At 57.7% G+C, this 24,780-nt stretch overlaps 1 protein-coding gene across 1 annotated transcript in view; it reads right to left on the bottom strand.

Moving 5' to 3' along the window:
- RMND5A (required for meiotic nuclear division 5 homolog A) overlaps positions 1 to 24,508 on the bottom strand; it is a 39,018-nt gene extending 14,510 nt beyond the window's left edge. The window contains exons 1-4 of the mRNA XM_068167611.1: positions 24,138 to 24,508; positions 18,607 to 18,749; positions 7,755 to 7,889; positions 5,705 to 5,805 (exon numbers count right to left, since the gene is read on the bottom strand). Of these exons, the coding sequence (XP_068023712.1) occupies positions 5,705 to 5,805; positions 7,755 to 7,889; positions 18,607 to 18,749; positions 24,138 to 24,279 (521 nt within the window). The 5' untranslated portion in view covers positions 24,280 to 24,508. The remainder of the gene's footprint in view (positions 1 to 5,704; positions 5,806 to 7,754; positions 7,890 to 18,606; positions 18,750 to 24,137) is intronic.
- Between the last annotated feature and the right edge of the window lie 272 nt (positions 24,509 to 24,780).

Below are 24,780 nucleotides of genomic sequence, written 5' to 3'. Positions count from 1 at the left end.
CAATCTACCCTCCTTGAGCTTCAACCCTTGTTCCTTGTCCTGTCACTGCCAGTCCTTGCCAAAGGTCCCTCCCCAGCTCTCCTGTACCTGCTTCAGGTACTGAAAGCTCTAAGGGCTCCCTGGAGCCTTCTCTCCTCCAGGCTGAACAGCCCCAGCTCTCCCAGTCTGTCCCCACAGCAGAGGTTCTCCAGCCTCTGATCATCTCTGTGGCCTCCTCTGGACCCTCTCCAGCAGCTCCAGGTCCTTCCTGTGTTGAGGGCTCCAGAGCTGGCCCCAGCCCTGCAGGTGAGGTCTCCCCAGAGCAGAGGGGCAGGATCCTCTCTCTCCAGCTCTGGCCACACTGCTTTGGATGCAGCCCAGGCTGCCCTTGGCCTCCTGTGCTGCCAGTGCCCATTGCTGGCTCCTGTCCAGCTTCTCTCCCCCCAGCACCCCCAAGACCTTTTCTCTCAGGGCTGCTCTCAAGCTCATCATCCCCCAGCCTGGACTGGTACCAAGGATTTCTCCAACCTAGGTGCAGGACCTTGCACTGTGCCTTGTGGAACCTCATGAGCTTGCCCACAGCCACCCCTCCAGCCTGTCCAGGCCCCTCTGTGTTCACACAGGCATTTGTATGTCACCCTGAGAGGGGAACTGCATCTCTGGGGTCCTCCAAGACAGATAGGATTAAGATCTTACCATGAAGGGGAAGGGAATCAGTCACAGTGTCATATTTTACCCTGCATCAATTTTGTCTCCTGTGCTGCTGCCAGCCTGGACAACACAAAGCTCTCCTTTCCTGGGGCTCACTTAGCAGGACAAGGCTCATGCCTGGCTCCCAAGGAGCATTCTTAAGATACACAGCAAGCAAAATGAGCTGTGGTGGTCAGAGCACTGCAGAAAGAAGTTCTCTCTGTTATTTGGATCTCATCCATCCCTTTTCTTGAGGTGTTTCTGGGGGGTTGTTTGGGTTGGGGTTTTGGTTGTGGCTGTTTTGCTGGGGATTGGGGGGTTGATGTTTGGGGGGTTTTGAGGCTTCCCTCCCCCTTAACTCAATGTAGTCAGGCCTACATCAATCCAATTTTTGTCTTAAGAACTTCAGATTTCAATGCTCTTCAGTCCATCTGTTTCTCATTAGTGTTAATTAGCTCTACTGTTTTCACTCTGGAGGCCCCATTAAGCAAAGAGCTTTTCACTTTCCAGTAAGGAAGTGAGGTAGTCCTTGAAAGGAAGGGGTTGGAGAGGCTGAGGTTCTTTCAGCCAAGACTGAAACAAGCAAATGAAGCATTGCTCCAGGCTGCTCAAGCTTTCAATGCAAGACTGCCTGCTGCATTTATGAGCAGGTATCTGCATTCCACTTGCTGTTTACTGGCAAAGCTCTGTGATGACAGCAGGAACCCTTCAGTAGGAGACAGTGACAAAAGTAGCCTTTGAACTAAGCAGCAGCCCTGCTGGCCCTGAATTCAGATGAGCAGCCTCAGCAGACTGTCAGCATGGGAGGGAGGGGCACACCTCCTGACCAGATGCACAGAATGGTTTCGGTTGGAAGGGAGCTCCAAAGCTCATCCAGTCCAAGCCCCTGCACCCAGCAGGGACATCCTCCACTGGAGCAGGCTGCCCACAGCCCTCTCCAGCCTCACCTGGAATAGCTCCAGGGATGGAGCCTCAGCCACCTCCCTGGGCAACCTGCTGCAGTGTTCCAGCAGCCTCCTGGGGCAGAACTTGTTCCTCACATCCAATCTCAATCTGCTCTGCTCTGCTTTGAAGCCATTGCCCCTGGTGCTGTCCCTGCAGGCCTTTGCACACAGTCTCTCTGCAGCCTTCTTGCAGCCCCTGCAGGTCCTGGCAGGCTGCTCTGAGGTCTCCCTGGAGCCTTCTCTTCTCCAGGCTGAACACCCCCAGCTCCCTCAGCCTGTCCCCATAGCAGAGCTGCTCCAACCCCCTGAGCATTTCCAAGGCCTCCTCTGGACCCTCTCCATCAGGTCCAGGTCCTTCCTGTGCTGAGGGCTCCAGGGCTGTACACAGTACTCCAAGTGAGGTTTCAGCAGAGCAGAGCAGAGGGGCAGAATCACTTCTTTGGATCTGCTGGCAACGCTGCTTTGGATGCAGCCCAGGGTGTGCTTGGCCTTCTGCCTGCAGGGGGGGTGGGTCTGGGGGGGTTCCTGGCTCTCCTGTTTGTTTTGTGTGGATTCTTTTTAATGATCAATATCCCTGGTTTAAACTGAGCAACAGTGCTCAGTGCCAGCTAAGGAAACAAGAGCCTGAAATCAACAACCATAGACCAATAAACAGGTGAAAGACAAAAGGCTCTTAGCAAGAAACCAGCCCCCAGGTCTAGCTTCATCCAGAGTGCAGCAGAACAGCCCCAGCCCCTGCCTGCCAGTGTTCACCACCACATCAACTGTGCTTCATCTTGCTGAGATCCACTCTGGTTTTCCAAATTAGCTTTCAAGGAAGGCTTTCCATTTTTAGCTCTTTTGAGTGGCAGCAGAGATTTGTATCAGAAGCAAACAGCCACAGGAGCAAAGCCTGAGGTGTCTGGTCTAGGATGTGCTGTTCCTGTTGCCAGTGGAGAGAGGAAAAACCAACAAGGGAGCTTTAAAACATTCACCTCCCAGACTCAGCCACCAGTGACCACCACACCCCACCCAAAATGATACTGTCTGTGCCTTTTCCCTTCTGAGACTCCAACCCATCTGATGGTTTTAAAGCTCAGAGTGTACTATGCAAAGCACAGGTACAGAGAGCCCTCTTCCACCTCCTACAGGGAATGTAGTGGACATGAACTGCACAAAGGTGAGGGAAGATTAAATTCAGTGTAAGCTACACCCACAAGGTCCCAGCCAACAGCAGCAGCTATGCACCTCACTGCCTCACAGACAGAAGACAAAAGCTCTTCCCTGAGGTGTTGCAGTCAGAAGATTTTACTCTGCAAAGTCATTGCCACAGACCTTCAGAATGGGCTCAGGATGGCCAGAATCTGGCCAGAACCTGCAGGTTTCCTCTCCCCCCCTCACCAAGCTGCAAGGAGAAAAGTCACTGCAAATGAATGGGATCATGCGGAGGTACAGAGACTACAGGGCTTAGGGTGCAGGGCCAGACAGCTACAAAGTCACAGTATCACCCCCCACAAAACAGGGAGGTGTGATGGGCAGCTGTACAGGATTCAGTTCTGAAGTGCTGGGACTTGTGTGAGGGAGAGTGGCCAGGAAAAGAGAGCTAGGGTTTGGGGTTGTTTTTCAGATCAGACCTGAATACTGACTGCTCTCCATCACCACAGCAGGGCTCTGAAAGGCCTTCTGGGAAGCCATTAACCTGCCAACTGCCTCTCAGTGGCAGTGACCACCCAGGTTTGCTTGTCTCCAGCACTGCCTTAAGCTGAGCACCAGCTGCAGAGCACTGGCAGAGCCAGAGAGGCTGGTTCCAGCCCGTGGAATTTGCATGAGCAAACCCTGCTGTACTCCTCTTGGTTCCTGACTCTGGAGTCAAACACCCTGCAACAGCTGCTTTCTGCTCCAGCACCTAACCCCAGAGCCCCACTCTCAGCAGCTTTTGTGCCCCCTCAAGCTGTATTCACTGGCACCACTTGGAGCCATTTATTAGCTTTCTGCCCAGAGAGCTCAGTGCCACCCCTCCAAGCTCCTCTCACACTGAAGCTGCCCCCCCAGGAGCAGTTTCTATCTCTGCTCCTGAACACCCTGCTGGAAAGTGCCATGGGCAGCTCCTTCCCCAGCAGCAGCAGCTCTGGGGGTAACTGGGAAGGTGAGACACCAGTTAGCTCCAAAACAGCCTTGTCCCATCAGGCTTTGCTCCTCACTACCAACCAAGGCTTCCACACTACAGAGCATCATTGTAAACAAGAGCTGCCTGTGCCCAGCAGCAGGCACAGACAGGCAGAGCTCTTGCTCTGAAGTGTGCAAACAGAACAAACATCATCACCAGAAGACAGAGAGAGTGGGGAGGGAGCCCTGCACACAAAGGCTGCTGCTGACAGTGCAGCCATTCTCTGGCCATGCAGCTGCCTCTGCAGGCAGGACCTTGCCTTCTCCTGGCCTGGTAAACATGGAACACATCACAGCAGTGACAAGGTGTGGCTCAGGGGCAATGGGCAAGCAAACTGGAACTAAAATACACTCAGTGCCTGCAAGTTCCTCTTCCCCATGGAGTGTCCCTCACAACAGCTTGGTGGCTGCTTGAACTACAAGGAGCTGACAGTGAGCCTCACTTCAGCTGGAACCCCAAACATTCCAGGGCTGCTCCCTCCAATTAGCCAATTCAATAGCAATTAACCACTCCAGCTTCCAACCTGGGTAACTATAGTCAAGGATCAGCTATTCAGGTCAAATTCTGCATGGCCCAGAGGCACATCCCAGGACTGAGCTGATGGAACAGAGGGAGAGCAGTGACAAGTGATGTCCCTCAGGGCTCTGTGCTGGGACCACTGCTGGTTAACATCTTTGCCAGTGACATGAACACTGGGATGGAGGCACCCTCAGCAAGTCTGTGGATGACACCAAGCTGTGTGGTGTGGCTGACAGCTGGAGGGAAGGGATCCCTCCAGAGGGACCTGGGCAGGCTGAAGAGCTGAGCCCAAGCCAACCTCATGAAGTACAACAAGGCCAAGGGCAAGGTCCTGCAGCTGGGTCAGGGTAATCCCCAGCACAAATCCAGGCTGGGTGAGGAGTGGCTCCAGAGCAGGCTGCAGGAGAAGGCCTCAACCTCAGCCCTGGGCAGCCTGTGCCAGTGTCTCACCACCCTCCCTGTGCAGAGCTTCCTCCTCATGTCCAACCTAACTCTGCCCTGCTCCAGGTTCAAACCACTGCCCCTGGGCCTATCCCCACAGCCCCTTCTGAGCAGTCCCTCCCCAGCCTGCCTGCAGCTCCCCTGCAGATATTGAACTGCAGCTCTGAGGTCTGCCTGGAGCCTTCTCTTCTCCAGGCTGCACAGCCCCAGCTCCTTCACCACCTTTCTCCTCACTTGCAGCACCAGCTTGTCAGTCTAACTATTGTAAAGTCTACTAAGGCCAAGAAAATATCCTGGTCCAAGGGCTGATGACACACTTCAGACACTCCCAGACATGGCTGTGTCCTGAGCCTTCAGCACTCCCCACTGGCTTGCATTCACTGAATCTTCACTTGCACATCTGTCAGGCCAGGAGCCCAGCTGCAGCTCATCTCTCCTGCAGTGCTCCCCAGCACTGACCTGGCAGCCTGCAAAGTGCACCCCTACCCATCCACTCCCCCTGCCCTCCCCCTGGTTCCTCATCTGCAAAGGGAAGGTGACTCCAGGAAAAGTGAGGACTTGGGTTACAAGTCAAAGGCTTGGTGAATCCAAGGGGATTTGGGGTATGCAGAAGTTCAGTAAGGCCTGGTATCCTTCAGGGCTGCACCTTGTGGCAGGTTCACTGATGAGTCCCTGTAAGATCAAGTGCCCATCAAGGCAGGCAGCTGCTACTCCCTGTGAAGTTCCTTCCCAAAAGCTGAACTCAGCATCACAAATGGCTCAAGTGAATCCTCAAGGTGAGGAGGAGAGCCTCAGTTAAGTGCTGCCCAGGGCAAGAGACACTGAGAGTGCAAAAGGAGGAAGGGGTTCACTCAGTACCCAGGCTGCTTGAAGGACAAACAGGGCCACACCAAAATACAATGCAGGCAACATTTAAAGTGAGAAGGTGAGGATTTGGTGAAAGCATTGCAAAGACAGGGAGGGAGGAAACCCTGAAGAGACTCACTCTAGGGCGGGTCTCAGAACTCTGACTTTGAGCGCTTCCAGTATCCGGTTCAGCTCCACGAAGGGCTCCTTCTGGCTCTGGTCTATCGAGAGGCCAGACTCCTGCAAAGACAACGGCAGGGGTTAGCGACAGCGCGGCAGCGCCGGACTGCCTCGCCGCTCACCCGCACCGTCCAGCAGCGCCCCGGCGAGAAGCGGGAGGCAGCGCCCCGGCGCGGGAGGCGGGAGGCAGAGCCCCGGCGCGGGAGGCGGGAAGGCAGAGCCCCGGCGCGGGAGGCGGGAGGCAGAGCCCCGGCGCGGGAGGCGGGAGGCAGCGCCCCGGCGCGGGAGGCGGGAGGCAGAGCCCCGGCGCGGGAGGCGGGAAGGCAGAGCCCCGGCGCGGGAGGCGGGAAGGCAGAGCCCCGGCGCGGGAGGCGGGAAGGCAGAGCCCCGGCGCGGGAGGCGGGAGGCGGGAGGCAGCGCCCCGGCGCGGGAGGCGGGAAGGCAGAGCCCCGGCGCGGGAGGCGGGAAGGCAGAGCCCCGGCGCGGGAGGCGGGAAGGCAGAGCCCCGGCGCGGGAGGCGGGAGGCAGCGCCCCGGCGGGAAGCGGGAGGCAGCGCCCCGGCGCGGGAGGCGGGAGGCAGAGCCCCGGCGCGGGAGGCGGGAGGCAGAGCCCCGGCGCGGGAGGCAGAGCCCCGGCGTGGGAGGCGGGAAGGCAGAGCCCCGGCGCGGGAGGCGGGAAGGCAGAGCCCCGGCGCGGGAGGCGGGAAGGCAGAGCCCCGGCGCGGGAGGCGGGAAGGCAGAGCCCCGGCGCGGGAGGCGGGAGGCAGAGCCCCGGCGCGGGAGGCGGGAGGCAGCGCCCCGGCGGGAGGCGGGAGGCAGAGCCCCGGCGCGGGAGGCGGGAGGCAGAGCCCCGGCGCGGGAGGCGGGAAGGCAGAGCCCCGGCGCGGGAGGCGGGAAGGCAGAGCCCCGGCGCGGGAGGCGGGAGGCAGCGCCCCGGCGCGGGAGGCAGCGCCCCGGCGCGGGAGGCGGGAGGCAGCGCCCCGGCGCGGGAGGCGGGAGGCGGGAGGCAGCGCCCCGGCGCGGGAGGCGGGAGGCGGGAGGCAGCGCCCCGGCGCAGGAGGTGGGAGGTGGGAGGCAGAGCCCCGGCGCGGGAGGTGGGAGGCGGGAGGCAGAGCCCCGGCGCGGGAGGCGGGAAGGCAGCGCCCCGGCGCGGGAGGCGGGAGGCAGAGCCCCGGCGCGGGAGGCGGGAGGCAGCGCCCCGGCGCGGGAGGCAGCGCCCCGGCGCGGGAGGCGGGAGGCAGCGCCCCGGCGCGGGAGGCGGGAGGCAGCGCCCCGGCGCGGGAGGCGGGAGGCAGCGCCCCGGCGCGGGAGGCGGGAAGGCAGCGCCCCGGCGCGGGAGGCGGGAAGGCAGCGCCCCGGCGCGGGAGGCGGGAAGGCAGCGCCCCGGCGCGGGAGGCGGGAGGCGGGAGGCAGAGCCCCGGCGCGGGAGGCGGGAGGCGGGAGGCAGAGCCCCGGCGCGGGAGGCGGGAGGCGGGAGGCAGAGCCCCGGCGCGGGAGGCGGGAGGCAGCGCCCCGGCGCGGGAGGCGGGAGGCGGGAGGCGGCGCCCCGGCGCGGGAGGCGGGAAGGCAGAGCCCCGGCGCGGGAGGCGGGAGGCAGCGCCCCGGCGCGGGAGGCGGGAGGCGGGAGGCAGCGCCCCGGCGCGGGAGGCGGGAAGGCAGAGCCCCGGCGCGGGAGGCGGGAGGCGGGAGGCAGCGCCCCGGCGCGGGAGGCGGGAGGCAGCGCCCCGGCGCGGGAGGCGGGAGGCGGGAGGCAGAGCCCCGGCGCGGGAGGCGGGAGGCGGGAGGCAGCGCCCCGGCGCGGGAGGCGGGAAGGCAGAGCCCCGGCGCGGGAGGCGGGAAGGCAGAGCCCCGGCGCGGGAGGCGGGAAGGCAGAGCCCCGGCGCGGGAGGTGGGAGGCAGCGCCCCGGCGCGGGAGGCGGGAAGGCAGCGCCCCGGCGCGGGAGGCGGGAAGGCAGAGCCCCGGCGCGGGAGGCGGCGCCCCGGCGGGCAGCAGCGCCCCGGCGCGGTTACCTGGCACAGCTCCTCGGCCACGTCCAGCATGCCCTGCCGGAAGAAGTGCTCCACCATCACCTCGTTGAGGATGCGCTGGCTCTCGGCCTGCCAGCACCCGTCGATCCCCACGCTGCTGATGTCGGAGTCAAAGTTCTGCAAGGCACAAAGGCTCAGTCAACAGCCTGCGGCGAGCCAGCCCCTGGCACTTCCCTGGGCTCAGCTGACCCTCGGTCACCGCTGGGTCCAATGGAAGCTGCTTCATCAGCTCCCAGTGCGGACTCACAGAACTGACAGCGTTGGAAGGGACCTCAAGGCTCAGCCAGTTCCACCCCCTGCCATGGGCAGGGACACCTCACACTGCAGCAGGTTGCTCACAGCCACCTCCAGCCTGGCCTTAACAAACTGCCAGGCAAGAGGCTTCCACCACCTCCCTGGGCAACCTGTGCCAGGCTCTCACTACCATCGTGGGGAACAACTTCTTCCAAAGGTCTAATCTAAATCTCCCCTCCTCTAGCTTGGATCCACTCCCCCTTCTCCTGTCACTACCTGATGTCCAAAAAGCCCCTCCCCAGCTTTCCTGCAGTCCCCTTCAAATACTGGAAGGCCACAGTATGGTCTCCTCAGAGTCTTCTCTTCGCCCAACCGAACAACCCCAACTCCCTCAGCCTGTCCTCACACAACTCTTTGGCTTGCTGGATTCACATCTTAATATCATTCAAAAGACACAAAGTACAACCCTGGCCAGCAAATCAGAAACCTGGGTAACTGATAAAGGGGTTTCCAGACAACACTGGAACCCAAGCAGCACCATGGCTGCACTGCTGTCACACAGAGCTGCCCCCCTGGAACCCAAGCAGCACCAAGGCTGCACTGCTGTCACACAGAACTGCCCCACTGGAACCCAAGCAGCACCATGGCTGCACTGCTGTCACACAGAACTGCCCCCCTGGAACCCAAGCAGCTCCATGGCTGCACTGCTGTCACACAGAACTGCCCCACTGGAACCCAAGCAGCTCCATGGCTGCACTGCTGTCACACAGAACTGCCCCACTGGAACCCAAGCAGCACCAAGGCTGCACTGCTGTCACTGCAGCACAGGGAATGAGCTCTCACTCAGTCATGTTTTGCACAGCTGGGAGAGAGGCATTGCTGGAAAAGGAAAGCACTGCTTCTCTCCACCCCCAATGAAACTCAATGCTCTGAAGCCCAGAACATCCCAACCACAGGATAAGCTCTGAAAACCTGAGAGCTCTTGAAGAGATCTAACCCTGATGATCCTTCTGTCACATACTTTTAGGCCAGTGGCCTACAGGCATGTTCCAGGAATAAGGACAAATATTGTCACAGTGACTCTTCAGTAACACTTGGCACTGCTTGGCACTGTGCCTCTTGGCAGCAGGAGAGCAACACTCATTCCAGTGCAGGGCACACCACCGGAGTGTGGCTGCTAACGTGGGTTATGGGCAGGGTAGAGAGTCACTGCCTGCAACAAACCTCCTGCAACAGCAGCAGAGCTCAACAGCTGGTGCCCTCACTGCTGCCCAACCTGCTGACCTGGGCACTGTGGCTTGGGTCAGAAGTGCAGAGCTTCAGCTGTGCTGGTGAGGATCCTGCACAGCATGGGAACCCCAACCCAGCTCCCAGCCCTGCTCCTGCCAAAGCCAGCCCCAACCCAGCTCCCAGCCCTGCTCCTGCCAAAGCCAGCCCCAACCCAGCTCCCAGCCAGGCTCCTGCCAAAGCCAGCCCCAACCCAGCTCCCAGCCCTGCTCCTGCCAAAGCCAGCCCCAACCCAGCTCCCAGCCCTGCTCCCAGCAAAGCCAGCCCCAACCCAGCTCCCAGCCAGGCTCCTGCCAAAGCCAGCCCCAACCCAGCTCCCAGCCCTGCTCCTGCCAAAGCCAGCCCCAACCCAGCTCCCAGCCAGGCTCCTGGCAAAGCCAGCCCCAACCCAGCTCCCAGCCCTGCTCCTGCCAAAGCCAGCCCCAACCCAGCTCCCAGCCCTGCTCCTGCCAAAGCCAGCCCCAACCCACCTCCCAGCCCTGCTCCTGCCAAAGCCAGCCCCAACCCAGCTCCCAGCCAGGCTCCTGGCAAAGCCAGCCCCAACCCAGCTCCCAGCCCTGCTCCCAGCAAAGCCAGCCCCAACCCAGCTCCCAGCCCTGCTCCTGCCAAAGCCAGCCCCAACCCAGCTCCCAGCCAGGCTCCTGGCAAAGCCAGCCCCAACCCAGCTCCCAGCCCTGCTCCTGCCAAAGCCAGCCCCAACCCAGCTCCCAGCCAGGCTCCTGGCAAAGCCAGCCCCAACCCAGCTCCCAGCCAGGCTCCTGCCAAAGCCAGCCCCAACCCAGCTCCCAGCCCTGCTCCTGCCAAAGCCAGCCCCAACCCAGCTCCCAGCCCTGCTCCTGGCAAAGCCAGCCCCAACCCAGCTCCCAGCCAGGCTCCTGCCAAAGCCAGCCCCAACCCAGCTCCCAGCCAGGCTCCTGCCAAAGCCAGCCCCAACCCAGCTCCCAGCCAGGCTCCTGCCAAAGCCAGCCCCAACCCAGCTCCCAACCAGGCTCCTGACAAAGCCAGTACCAGCCACCCCCCAGAGCTCTGCACTGTGCCTTCCTTTCCTTCACTCCCTGCTTCATCAGCCACCTCCACATCTCCTCTGGTGCCATCCTGATGTCCTCATGAGAAGGGGCAGCCTCCTCATCCCTGCACACCTTCCAAAGCACCACTGCCTTAGGTCTCTTTCCAAGCTTTGACCTTCAGCCAGCAAATCATCTCCTGCACCTTTCAGAGGTGGAGCACTTCCACTGCTGCCACTGATCACAGCTCACAGGATGTTAGGGGTTGGAAGGGACAATGCATTGAGCCCAACCCCTCTGCCAGAGCAGGACCATAGAATCCAGGGCAGGTGGCACAGGAACACATCCAGATAGGACTTGAAAGGCTCCAGAGAAGGAGACTCCACAACCTCTCTGGGCAGCCTACTCCAGGGCTCTGTCAGCCTCACAGTGAAGCAGTTCCTCCTCATGCTGAGGTGGAGCCTCCTGTGCTGTAGCTTCCAGCCTCCCCTTTAACAACTCTTTCAGCTGTGAGCTCCCTGCCATGCTGCTCAGCATTCAGCTCTACCTTGGAAGCAGCATTCTGAAGACCAAATATTCCCCCACTTGTGCCAACCCTTTGAAATCTTTGGGTGCTCCACATTTGCTGACCCTCGTGTGGCTGGCCAGACCCCACCAGGAGGCAAGAGAGCCCCCTCAGCAGTGCATTACAGCAGCACCACAGGCAGCAGCAAGGACACAAAGCTGGCCCTTGACAGGGCCAGGGGAATCAGCAGCAGTCTGGAAATATTCTACCTTACTTCTCATGCAATGTCAAGTGCTGCTGAATGTACAATGCTGTGAGAAGGAACTGTATCCTTCTGGGCAGCCATGAGAGCTCAGCCTATGCCTTAAATGCCTTCCCATTGCTTGGGGGCAGAGGTGCTACAGCCACTTACCTCAGTTCCTCCACAGAATCCAGGTTCTGTTACAACAACCCTCTGAGCCTTGAGAGCCACCAAAAGGCCATCAGAAGTGAGATCTTTTTAAATCCCATCAATGACAGCCCCCACCTGCAGCACTGCCTCCAGCTCTGGGGCCCCCAGCACAAGAAGGACCTGCAGCTGCTGGAGAGGCTCCAGAGGAGGTCACAAAGATGAGCAGAGGCTGCAGAACCTCCCCTGGGAGAGTTGGGGCTGTTCAGCCTGGGGAAGAGAAGGCTCCAGGAAGACCTTAGAGCTGCCTTCCAGTACCTGAAGGGCTACAGGAGAGCTGGGGAGGGACTTCGGACAAGGGCTGGGAGGGACAGGATGAGGAACAATGGATTGAAGCTTGAGGAGGGCAGATTGAGACTGGAGAGGAGGAAGAAATTCTTGGCAGTGAGGGTGGTGAGACTCTGGCACAGGCTGCCCAGGGAGGCTGTGGCTGCCTCCTGCCTGGAGGTGTTCAAGGCCAGGCTGGATGAGGCCTTGAGCAGGCTGTGCTGGTGGGAGGTGTCCCTGCCCGTGGCAGGGGGCTGGAACTGGATGCTCTTGCAGGTCCTTTCCAACCCAACCCATTCTGTGTAACTGAGTCACACCACCCCAGATGTGCTGCAGAGTCACACCTTGCCTGAGCACAACCTGAGCACTTCAGTTTGGTTTTCTCTCCCTCTCACTGTCTGATCAGCCTGCTCTGACCTCTGACCTTCCCTGGGCTCTGACCTTCCCTGGGCTCTGATTTCAGTAACATTTTCTGATGTCTCTGTTACCTGTGGGACTCTACAGCTCTGCATCCCCTGGGGCCTGACTGCAGGCCACAGTGCCTGTCCCATGCAGCAGAGATTCCTGCTTGCCTTTGGCCTATCAGTGTCACAACTGCCATGCAGACAGCAGATGCTGGTGGCTGCACCTCTCAGCTTGGCTTTCTAAATGCTGAGTGTGCCAACTGACAGCACAGGGGCTTTGATAAGACTGCACAAGCTGAGATAAACCTCACCACTTACACACTCCAGAAAGCTTAAAGCCTGAGCAGTACAAAATAAGCCAAGAGCAGCATCAGATAATATTCCTGAGGAACAAACCTGTTTTTCAGAGCCTAAATACTAAGCCTAGGGCTGAAGTGTAGAATGTTCTGTGCTAAACACACCAAAGGCACCACATAAAGGACATCACTGATACCTGCTGCAACAGGGGACAGTGACCAGCAGCAGGGGGGCAGCGATTGTGCTCCTCCCTGTGGCACTGGGGAGCCTGCACTTCAATCCTGGGTTAAGTTTTGGGCTCCTCACCTCCAAGAAGGACATTGAGAGGCTGGAGTGAGTGCAGAAAAGCTGGTGAAGGGCCTGGAGAACAGGGCTGGGGAGGAGCAGCTGAGAGAACTGGGGGTGCTCAGGCTGGAGGGAGCTAAGAGGAGACCTCATTGCTCTACTCCCCAAAAGGAGGCTGCAGTGAGGTGGGGGTTGGGCTCTGCTCCCTAGTCTCAGGTGACAGAAGGAGAGGAAGTGGCCTAAAATTGTGCCAGGGGAGGGTTAGATTGCAGATTAAGAAACATTTCTTTGCTGCAAGAGTGGTCAGGGATTGGCACAGGCTGCCCAGGGAGGTCCCCATCCCTGCAGGTGATAGGAAACCTGTGGCCATGGCAGCTGGGGCCATGGTGGGGCTGAGTTGATGTTGGAGGGGATGAGCCTGGAGGCCTTTGCCAGCCCAAACCATTCTGGGATTCTATGATCTCAATGCACATACAACTGCTACTAGGAACAACAGGATGTGAAGAAGGATGACTGTGCAGGACAGTTGCACTCCTCAGTCTCTCAGCTGAGCCTGCTTTGTGTGTTCCTCCTTCCTCCTCAATTGTCAACCCAAATACAAACCAAATCCATGCATTTGCCCTGTCTGGTCAGACTTGGCTCACCAGACAAAGCTGCACTTGCAAGGACTCTGGATTCATCCAGCCACATTCTTCCCAGCAGCACAAGGAAATGCTGCTCAGGACAGGCTTGGAGTTTGCCTGTCTGGAGGCTTTTACATGAAGCAAACACTAAGTTCACAGAAGTCTGACTTGCCAAAACAGAGATGGGATGAAACCCTTGGCCCTTTAAACCCAGCTTCAAGTCCAGGGGGAGAAGAGAAATAAAAAGACTCAGCACTTACTCTCCCTTCCTGACTGAAGGTGTTTAACTACTGGGACAGAGTGCTGCCAGAGGGAGAACATTCCCCAGCCCCATGGAACATGCTCTGAGTTGAATTCAAACCAGTCCAGGGGAGTGAGTGATTTGCAGGGAGGGAGCTGAGTGAAGCAGCTGGTAGCAGCTTGTGAACAGGGTGGTAAATTCTGGCAGCAGAGGAAATGACAGAGTAACAAAGGAAAACTGGAGGCACAGGTTCCCTTTCAAAGGGAACAATGCTCTTTGGAAGGAAGGGGAACCCTCTGTGGCAGCCATGCAGAGCTACCAGCAGAAAAGGCCAAGCTTATCAGCTCAGCTCTCCAGGAAGCAGAGAGCCAGACTGGGACCTGTGCTGTTTAATGGCTGTATCAGTGTATAGGCAGTGGGAGCCAGGCACCATCAGCAGTGTGCAGAGGACACCAAGCTGAGTGCTGCTGTCAGTGTGCCAGAGGGACAGGATGGCATCCAGAGGCACCTGGACAAGCTGGAGCTCTGCCTCCAGTTCTGGGGCCCCCAGCACAAGAAGGACAAGAGACTGCTGGTGTGGGTGCAGAGGAGGCCACAGAGATGAGCAGAGGCTGCAGAACCTCCCTGTGGGGCCAGGCTGGGAGAGTTGGGGCTGTCCAGCCTGGAGAAGGCTCCAGGGAGACCTCAGAGCAGCCTTCCAGTACCTGAAGGGCTCCAGGAGAGCTGGGGAGGGACTTTGGACAAGGGCTGGGAGGGACAGGATGAGGAACAATGGATTGAAGATTGAGGAGGGCAGATTGAGACTGGAGATGAGGAAGAAATTGTTGGCAGTGAGGGTGGGGAGACTCTGGCACAGGCTGCCCAGGGAAGCTGTGGCTGCCTCCTGCCTGGAGGTGTTCAGGGCCAGGCTGGATGAGGCCTTGAGCCACCTGTGCTGGTGGGAGGTGTCCCTGCCCATGGCAGGGGGCTGGAAGTGGCTGATCTGGAAGGTTCCTTCCAACCCAACCCATTCTATGAATCCCCAATGACTACAGCAGCTTACAAAGTGTCCAGCTGAGCCCTGCCCACAGGCAGAAGGCTGCCCCAGTGCTGGAGAGAAGGAAAGGTAACCTGCAATTTGCCAGCAGGTGATACAAAATGCAGGCTGCAGTGGGAAGTTTGTTGGTTCTACCTCTGCCAGCTGCTGTCATTTGGGTGCACCACAGCAAGCTGGCAGCAGCAGGTTTCCCAGTCTCAGACCAGGCAATAAAATAATGAGTTGCATTGATCTGAGCCTGAGAAGACAGAGCCCAGAAGGCCACAAGCAGTGCTGTGGAGGTGTTAATCCCCCAGGCAAACAAATGAGGATCTACCTGTGTGACAGAAACACATCTCATGGAGCAAGGCAAGGGCTGTGCTTTCAGTTCTAACAGGCAATTCATTCAGGAAGCAGCAGGCTTTGGCCCAGAATGCAGAGAGAATCAATGCACTAATCAATGACAGCTCATTACTGCCACTGGGTTAAGCTTAAGCAGGCTATGCTGAAGGCATGGGGGAGGGTTCTGGGACTCAGATGCCAGCACAGACCTTGCTGGCAGGTTTCAAGCATACTGTGCAGCAGCACAGTGGAAGTGCATTAAGCACCTGTGGAAGATTCCCTCCAAATGTCAGTGTGCAGGGGAGCACAAAGTCCCACCTGGCCTGGGGCACTCCATGCACTCCTGACACACAGGCTAAGGCTTCAGGGTGCACTCTCACAGACTCACAGAATGGGTTGGGCTGGAAAGGACCTGCAAGAGCATCCAGTTCCAGCCCCCTGCCATGGGCAGGGACACCTCCCACCAGCACAGGCTGCTCAAGGCCTCATCCAGCCTGGCCTTGAACACCACCAGGCAGGAGGCAGCCACAGCCTCCCTGGGCAGCCTGTGCCAGAGTCTCCCCACCCTCACTGCCAACAATTTCTTCCTCATCTCCAGTCTCAATCTGCCCTCCTCAAGCTTCAATCCATTGTTCCTCATCCTGGCACTCTAAGCCCTTGTCCAAAGTCCCTCCCCAGCTCTCCTGGAGCCCCTTCAAGTACTGGAAGGCTGCTCCAAGGCCTCCCTGGAGCTTTTGCTTCTCCAGGCTGCACAGCCCCAACTCTCCCAGCCTGTCCCCACAGGGGAGGTTCTGCAGCCCTCTGCTCATCTCTGTGGCCTCCTCTGGAGCCTCTCCAGCAGCTGCAGGTCCTTCTTGTGCTGGGGCCCCAGAGCTGGACATGGGTTTGAAGCACTTCCCTTAAGACATCAGTCAGGAAAAAATAACAAATTGTTACATGCAAGTGTTTTGAATTAGGTCCAGCAGAATGTTAGGCTCCAAGGAGACAATTCCCAACCACTGCTCAGACCTTCATCAAGAGAGGTCCTTCAACATGAGCAGCACTGGGCAGCTGTGGCCTTCCCACTGCTCCTGGTCTTTTGATGCCAACCCCACAGATACCAAAGAATACTGAAACCCCAGGGGAGTAAGTACATTGAACACACTAAGTTGAGCTCCTTTGTGAACCTCCCAGTGATAAAACCCTTCTGAGACTCAGCAGCCATGGAGAGGACTTCTGGTGATGTAGGGCATCCCTTCTCTAACAAAAATAGCAGGTACACTGAAGACAGCAGGGCAGAGGCAGCACTGCAAAAAGCATGCAGGTGAGAAGTGAAGCAGCAGTCTGGACTCTGCACTCACATCCAAACTTTACTGAGCTTTGAAGTGCTCTCTTCTGTGGCCTCTAAGAACTACTCTCCAATCTCCACTGAGCATTCACACCCTCTCTGTAGGACCTAGAGCTGCTACACCTCAGAGTATTGACAGGAGGAAGGCAGAACCAGACCTGAAAGCTCACTGGTACAAAGGCCAGTGGCTAAGGCAGAAATGGGGAGTTCCAAACTTGAGACAAGATTACAGAGAGTTGTTTCAGGCTTCAAAGCAGTAATGAGGATGGAATTTTGCTCCAGTTAATTGGTTTAGATACAGCAGCAAGGATTAGAGCCAGCTGTCTCCTTAAGCTGTGGCTTGGATTAATGCTCTCAGTGCCACACTGGAGCCCTCCAGGAGGGTCAGTCAGAGATACAGGCACCACATCAGCCCTTCCTCAGACACTCTGCCCATGAACAGAAGGATGGACCTGGGTCCTTCACCACACTGCTGTTAGGCTGCACTGGACAAGGCTTTCCTACTAACCAAGTTGAACTGAGATCCCCCAAGGAGGAGTGCTCTGTGGTGCTGTGTCCTGTGGCCAATGCCTCTCTCCAGACAAACAGCTTCAGCTCCTACTGTGCTCCTTAGAAAGGCTGTAAGGTGAGCCCCAGACCAACTGCTTAGACTAAACCATCACAAACATGTTCCAGTGAGAAGCTCAACACGACCCAGCAACATGCACTGGCAGCCCAGAAGCCAAACAGCCTGGGCTACATCAAAGGCAGCATGGCCAGCAGGCTGATGGAGGGATTCTTCCCCTCCAGTCTACTCTGGGGGGACCACACCTGGAGTCTTGTGTCCAGCTCTGGAGCCCCAACACAAGAAGAGCATGGAACTGTGAGAGCAGGACCAGAGGAGGCCATGGAGATGATCAAAGGGCTGGGCACAGGCTGGGAGAGCTGGCATTGTCCAGCCTGGAGAAGGCTCTGGGGAAACCTCAGAGCAGCCTCCCAGGATTAGAAGGGGGCTACAGGAGAGCTGGAGAGGGACTGTTCACAAAGGCATGGGGTGACAGGACGAGGGGGAATGGCTTCAAACAGGGAGAAACTTGGTTTAGAATTTCTTCCCAATGTCTGATCTTTCTCCTGATGGTGGTGAGGCACTGGAGAGCCTACCCAGAGAGCTGTGGAGCTCCAAGTCTGGAAGGGCTCCAAGCCAGAGTGTCTGGGGCCTTGAACATGCTGGTCTAGCAGGAGGTCTCCCTGCCCATGGCATGGGGTTGAAACCAGATGATCTTTAAGGCCCCTTCCAACCCAAGCCATTCCAGGACTCTGTCATATGAGCATGTCCAAAAAAAGCAAGTACAAGGCTCCAGGCACACAGAACTGTGTTACACAAAAGAACAGACCAGAGAGATGCAGGAACTGGCACATGGCCTGGAGGAGTATGTATGGCCCCACTGACCACAAAGCAGCAACAAGAGTGCTGAGCATCCTCTCAGAGAATTGTTAATGTCTACCCACAAGAGTATCTTCAGATGCCAGTTATGCTCCTAGCAGTTCCAGGGTGAAGAGTGTCTGACATGCAGAGCTCCAAAGAGAAGCTCTCCTACCTGAATGTTTGTTATGGCACAGGCATGATGAGATGTTCAACCTACTCCATCCCCATCAAGAACATCATGTGTTAGGAAACTGAGCCCTAAGAACCAGCATCACACCTGAAGTGTATGTCCTGAAGATATCTGGGTTTATCCTGTCCCCTAAACCAAAATGCTGCTTCTGAGTTCTCTGCTGACAATTATCTAGAATCACAGAACAGACCTCAGAGATCATCTACTCCAACCCCCTGCCATGGGCAGGGACACCTCTCAACTAGCCAGGTTACTCAAGGCCTCATCCAACCTGGCCTTCAACATCTCCAGGGAGGAGGCATCCACAGCCTCCCTGGACAATCCATGCCAGAGTCTTGCCACCCTCACAGTGAAGAATTTCTTCCTCAGATCCAATCTAAACCTGTTCTCCTTTAATTTAAATCCATTTCCCCTTGTCCTGTTGGTGGGCATCCTTGTAAAAAGTCCCTTTGCAGCCTTCCTGCAGGCTCCCCTCAGCTATTGGAAGGCAGCTCTAAGGTCCCCCCAGAATCTTCTCCTCTCCAGGCTGAACACCCCCTGCCCTCTCAGCCTGTCCTCATAGCAGAGGTGCTCCAGTCCCTGGATCATCTTTGCAGCCTCCTCTGGCCTTCTTCAAACAGCTCTGTGTCCCTCTTGCAGTGGGGACACCAGAACTGGATGCAGTGTTTGAGGTGGCATGCAATACATGTCTTAAACCCCAGGCTTTCTTACAGTGAGAGAGAGTGAAGCCCACAGGTTGCTGAGCACACTGAGCCTGGCGGTACCCAGAGGGCTTCAGGCATCACCTGCCCCACAAGGACCACTTGGCACACAAGCTCTGAAAGCAAGCACTGCACACCCCAGCATCTTGCCTGTGCTTCTGTAGTTGAGAGGAAGGGTTAAGATGAGCTGCAGTGTACATGCCAGCCCTGTGCCATCACAGAACACACACAGCACCACAATCAGAGCAGGGGTAAATACCTTGTCGATGGCTTTTCCAACTCGGGACACGCTGCTGTGGATGTCTTTATGCTCAGAGGCCAGCTTTTGAACTGTGTCTTTTATTCTTTTACAACACTGTGTCATAACCAGTGAGATTGTCCCTGACAGGTCTCCATCTTGATCTAGAGAAAAGAGAGGAGAATGACTGTCAGAAAACACAAGCAAGCGAGCGAGCGTTCCGAGGCGAGCCGCAGGAAGGGATCCACAGGCATGGAGAGAGAGATGCAGCCCAGGGAGCTGCACAGAATGTGTGGGGCTGGGAGGGACCCCAGGAGATCATCCAGTCCAACCCCCCTGCCAGAGCAGGAGCACCTAGAGCAGATCACACAGGAACTCCTCCAGGCAAAGAAGATCAGCTGAAATGAGGGGAGGCGGCCAGGACACCGCTGACTCCAGCCAGGGGCATGGAGCACTGACCAAGGGCAGCAGCTCACAAACATCATGTCCAGCTCTCACAGGTCTCAGGCACAGCAGATCTTTGCTTTCAGAAAGGTCCATTAGAGTGCCATTTCAACAAGGGGCCAGCAAAACCTTGCCCCACAGGCTCCTCACTGATACCCAACTCTGCACTTGAGCTGTGTGAAACTGCTGCTGCCTGCCCTGGGGGAGCAGCTCTGAACAGTTCAGCCAGCCACTCTCAAACACTCCTCACTGGACCATGAACAGCCCAGAAGGGACCTGCCTGTGAGCAGCAGGTCCACACTTCCCTCTTACATAAGATGTAGTCCCTAGAAGCTGTGGCATGTTTGACCTGCTGTCCCAGCAGTGGCTGCAGTGCTGCACAGCCATTCTGTGACCAAAATCACACCAAAGGCTGACAAGCCCTTGACCACACCACTGCTCTGGGCAGTTCACATGCTATGTGGTTCAACTCAAACACAACTCAGCAGCTTTAGCTGTAGCCCTCCCCCCACCACTCCTCTGTGCTTTCCCCCAGTAAAGCAAGCAAGCTTCCTTTCAGCTTTCCAGTTCAGAACACAAGGAGAATCTTTTCCACTCCTATCTCTGGAAGCCTCCTTCCAAGTTCATTCCACCTGAAGAATTGTTCTTAACAGCCTTCAACTGCAAGGGAAAGCTAATTTAAGTGGGAGAACAGCCCAGAAATGCTTCCTTCACATTCCAGACCCAAACCCCCCACATGAAAAACCAAAATCCCTGAAATACCTCTTTAGAAGGCAGGCTTGGAAAGCAATCCCATTCTCCTCAAAGCCTCTTCCCTTCTCCTTCAACACTCTAACAACCTTTGCTTTCAGCAGCATGCCTGAGTCCATGTCTGGCCCTTCATGGAGAGCAAAGCACAGGCACACCCTGCTGCTGTGAGAGCAGGAACTCAAGACCCACAGAAACAAACTGCACCTCTCTCAGTGTGCCCTTAGCAAGATGCCTGAGGAGAGCAAAGGGAACCCAGGAAACAGCTGTAGGAGTAGGCAGGAGCTCAGCAGCCACTCATTCCAGGTCCCTACCTCTATGCATCCTGACCCTCAACCCTGCTGCTGGCATCCATGAAACCCATCTTCTGTGGTACACCAGCCCTGGAAAAGCACACAGCTCCTGTTCATCCCTGGAAGCCTGAAGAGCATTTCTGCAAGAGCCACAGCTTTTAAGAACACAAAAAGCTTTCTCTTTTCCCCCTCCCTCCAGACACATTGGCTCCTGGGCAAAGAACTAAGAGGCTTCCATATTCTTCCCAGGGACTGAGTGAGGAGTAACAGGATCCAAGCAGTCTCTTTATTGCACATTCACTGGCTTGACACCACACATCTTGGTGTAAAAATGAGTGTTTCACTCAACCATTACAGAGTTTGCCTCCTAAAATTACTTCCAAGACAGTCATGTCTTGGCTGCTAGTTAGTGCTTGAGACAGCCTTTAAAACCACCTGCAGGCTCTCACTGAACTGTCACCACTTTTGCCAGGACAGAACCAGTTGGAAGTGCTGCAGCAAGCAAAATGCCAACCCTCACTGCCCAATAATAAAACTCTTCACAGTGATTTGTTTTGCAAGAAAAGCCATGAAGCTAAAATCCAAACAACTTCCATGTGCTCTTACCTCAAGCAGCTAAGTGAATTACTCACCCCTGGCACTGCAGCAGAAACCAACTACAGCAAAGCAGTGGGAATGGCTAAAGGTAAAGCCAGCAGAGCTGCAAGAGAAAGGACTTCCCCCCATGGGCTACTCCTAATAGATCAGCAGAGTCACAGAGTGTCAGGGGCTGGAAGGGACCTTGAAAGCTCACCCAGTCCAAACCCCTGCCAGAGCAGGGTCATGTAGAGCAGGTCACACAGGAACACAGCCAGGAGGGTCTTGAGTTTCTCCAGAGAGGGAGACTCCACAACCCCCCTGGGCAGCCTGCTCCAGGCCTCTGTCATCCTCACAGGGAAAAAAATTTCTTCTCATGTCCCCATGGCACTTCCTCTGCCTCAGCCTCCACCACTGCCCCTGGTGCTGGCATTGGGCAGCCCCCAGCAGAGCCTGGCTCCATCACCCTTTACATATTGATAAACATTAATGAGGTCACCCTCAGGCTCCTGTGCTCCAAGCTAGAGCCAGCTCCCTCAGTCTCTCCTCACAAGAAGGAAGCCTGCAGACAGCAGTAGCAGTAACTCAGTGTTCAGAGCACACCACAGCCCAACAGCTTCTCCCTGGTTTGTGCACCTACAGTTCTAAACTGAAACATCAGTGAGGAGGCATCAGGCACAGGGCAGAGCCCAAAGCCAAGTTTAGTCAGCCAGACACGTTTACACACTCCAAGAATCCACAATCTGCTGAGATATATTGGGGGGGAGAGAAGACAACCTTTGTCTTCCTATTCACAGGCAGACTGCAGTTCAGAACAGTCCCATGGCTGCTCTGGATTTAGGTTTTAATATGAAAATAGATAACACATTTTAAGGGGCTGTGTGAGTGGGGGGAAAAAACTGCTGTAGAGGTTGAAGCAGCTTCTAGCAGTTCCTTTTCTTCACCCACTTCCTATTTAAGACCTATTTAAGGTCTTCTCACACATCTTTCCTTTCAAATCTTGTCCTACAGGATTAATTTCTTCAGCAGTGAGGTTTCTCTTCCCTCTCTTTTGCTTTGAAACTGTACACTCAGGCACATTCCTGCAGCTCACAACCCCCAAACTGCAGAGGTCTGGCTGTCTGCACCCCCATCACTATTCAGAAACACTCAGGATGCAGCGTGCCAGATCTGCACAAATGCCTGCTCTTGTTACAAAGTTGTTGTTAAGGGGAAAAAACCACCAAACCCAACCCACCCAGCCCCTATTTCTCACACAGAAAGGAAGCTTACCCCCAGCTGCCAAAACTGAGCAGAGTGCCCAGATGTTTGAGGGTGCCCTGACAACACTGCCTTCATTCTACAGTCCTTGCTGAAAGCAAGCTCATTGTGGGCTGTACTCTGGTGGGACAGCATCACCACTCACTTGGGAAGTGCTGAAAACTCCTTCAGTGCCCTCACAGGGCAGCCTCAAAACCTTTACCCCAAGCCTGCCTGGAAAGTCCAGTGAGGACCCTGAAGGAGCTGCACACTGGCACCCTTTAATTTCATTACAAAGAAAGTAAAAGCCCTGAATCTGCCACAGGATTCTTACAGTCCCCCAGAGCCCTGTGATGATCAGGACAAACACAGGTGTGAGCGCACAGAGCCTTCCAGGCCAGCTCACCCCTCAGTCATAGTTTCATAGTTTCATTCAGGGTTGGAAGGGACCACAAGGATCATCTAGTTCCAACCCCCCTGCCATGGGCAGGGACACCCCACACTAGATCAGGCTGGACAGAGTCTCATCCAGCCTGGCCTTAAACACCCCCAGGGACAGGGCCCCAACCACCTCCCTGGACAACCCATTCCAGGGCTTCACCACTCTCATGGGGAAGAACTTCCTCCTCACCTCCAGCCTGAATCTCCCCACCTCCAGCTTCATTCCATTCCCCCTAGTCCTATCACTACCTGAGATCCTGAGCAGTCCCTCCCCAGCCTTCCTGTAGCCCCCTTCAGATACTGGAAGGCCACAATGAGGTCACCTCAGAGCCTTCTCTTCTGCAGACTGAACAGCCCCAACTCCTTCAGTCTGTCCTCATAGGAGAGGTGCTCCAGCCCTCTGCTCATCCTCCTGGCCCTGCTCTGGACACCTTCCAGCACCTCCACATCCCTCTTGTAATAGGGGCTCCAGAACTGGAGGCAGTACTCCAGGTGGGGTCTCAGCAGAGCTGAGCAGAGGGGGAGGATCACCTCCCTCGACCTGCTGGCCACACTTCTCCTGATGCAGCCCAGGATCTGATTGGCTTTGCGGGCTGCAAGTGCACACTGAGAGCTCCTGGTGAGCAGTCTGTGAAGACCCACGTTATCAGCTGTCCCCTCTGCACCAGCCCACCCTGTCTCAACCAGCACAGCAGACACTCATTGAAATGCAGCTCACAACAACGCCAGAAGACCAAATGCTCTTCCACCCTGACGCCTGGGAACTGCCGGAGCTGCAGGTTCGCTCCCTGTGGCAAGGGCTGTGCTCGCAGCGGCTCCGCCGCGCCGGGGCTCCTGCTGCTGCTGCTGCTGCTGCAGCCCCGCGCACCGAGCGGGCTCCGCACCCGCGCCCGCACAGGGCTGCAGCAAACGCCTTCTGCTCGGAGCCCAGCAAAAGCACATCCCGCCGAGCAGCGGCGCGGCTCAGCCTGCCCGCCAGTTCGGGCTGCAGGCTCCCATCGTTGACCCCTGAGCCATCGCCGGCCGCCTGCACGGCCTCGGGTAAATCAGTGCAGCTGCCTCCCCACCTCCTCCCGCCCCGGCAGCACACGCCGCGCCACCTCCGGCTCGGGGGTTTCGCAAGGTTTAAACGCCTCCTGTTGACAGCGTGCCGTGACCAGCCAGCCCGCCTGCGCAAGCATCAGCATCAGCTGCAAAACAGACAAGCCTGGGGAGCCCGTGTTTACTTCCTGCCGCTGAGCGCTGCGCCCTCGGCGCTTCCAAACCCAGCCACGGCAAGAGAAAAGAACTTACTGACTTGGGGGGGGGGGGGGGAGGAAAAGAGGGCAGCTGTGCTGTTTATTCCCCTGAGGGTGACCAGCCCCCCTGCCAGCCAACATGAACGCATGAGGCCGAAGGCGCTGACCAGGGTCACGCAGCACCTGCTGACCAGGAGCAAACACTCCTCAGCAGCGCACGGAAGGCAGGCAAGGGAGGGCCCGTACCTGGCTCTGCCTTTAATGCTTCTCCTGCAGGAAACTCACAGAGCTCCGACCCTAGGAAGGTGCTGGAGAGAGACCCTCAGCTCAGCCCTCGCCCCGCAGAGCTTTCATGCTGCCCGGGGCCGGCCCCTACGCAGGGCTGGAGCCCGCAGGAGCTCGACCCGGAGGCTGGAGGCAGGGGGGTGGGTGGGTGTCTGCCTGGAGGGGTTCCCCCCCGCCCACAAAGGCCAAAAGTTTTGAGCCTCTAGAGATTTCCCACCCCAGAGGAAGGAGCTGGGCCCTGCCTCCTCAGGGAAGGGGCAGAGGGGAGCGGGAGGGGGTCCCCACGTACTCTCCGTTTGAAGGATCTCCCGGCGCAGCCCGCCCGCGTACTGGATGAGCTCTTCCAGGCTGCGCTCGCAGAGCTGCCCGTAGCCCGAGAACTTCTGCAGCACCTTCTCCAGCTCCCGCTCCACCGTCACGCACTGGTCCATAGCGGCCGGCACCGGGCCGCGCTCCTCCTCCTCCTCCACCTCCTCCTCCGCTGCCAGGCCCCCCTCTCTGCCCGGACCCCTCCGCCTGCCCGCCCCACCCTCGCTGCCCTCCGCCAGCACCGTCTCGCCGATGCGGCCCGGCTCGGCGCGCCGCTCGCTCCCAACTTCCCTGCCTCCTCCGGCTGCGGCAGTTGTGCGCAGGCACCACCGCGGGCAGGCGGGGACCTCGGCGGCGCTCGGCACAGGCAGCGCCGCGGACACCTGGCGCGGGGACCTTGTCGCAGGCCGCGCGGGGCGGGGCGGCGGTTGACTGCTCAGGCAGCGCGGCGGGGCAGCCCTTGCCGCCCGCCGGGACGAGGCCGGGGCCGCTGAAGGGGTCGGGTCAACTACCGGAGCCTCGCGGTCTGGGGGCGCTTCGGAGCTCCCGGGCAGCGCTGAACTTTAGGTTCTTCAGTTAGGTGGCCTGTAGGGCAGGGAGAGGGCGGAGGTGCTAGGGCGCAG

Source organism: Melanerpes formicivorus, unplaced genomic scaffold, assembly GCF_026170545.1.
Source record: "Melanerpes formicivorus ecotype bairdi unplaced genomic scaffold, bMelFor1.0.p_v2 SCAF_121, whole genome shotgun sequence".
Taxonomy (NCBI): Eukaryota; Metazoa; Chordata; class Aves; order Piciformes; family Picidae; genus Melanerpes; species Melanerpes formicivorus.
The sequence above is the reverse complement of the archived record's forward strand: the minus strand, read 5'-3'. Positions and strand labels throughout refer to the sequence as shown.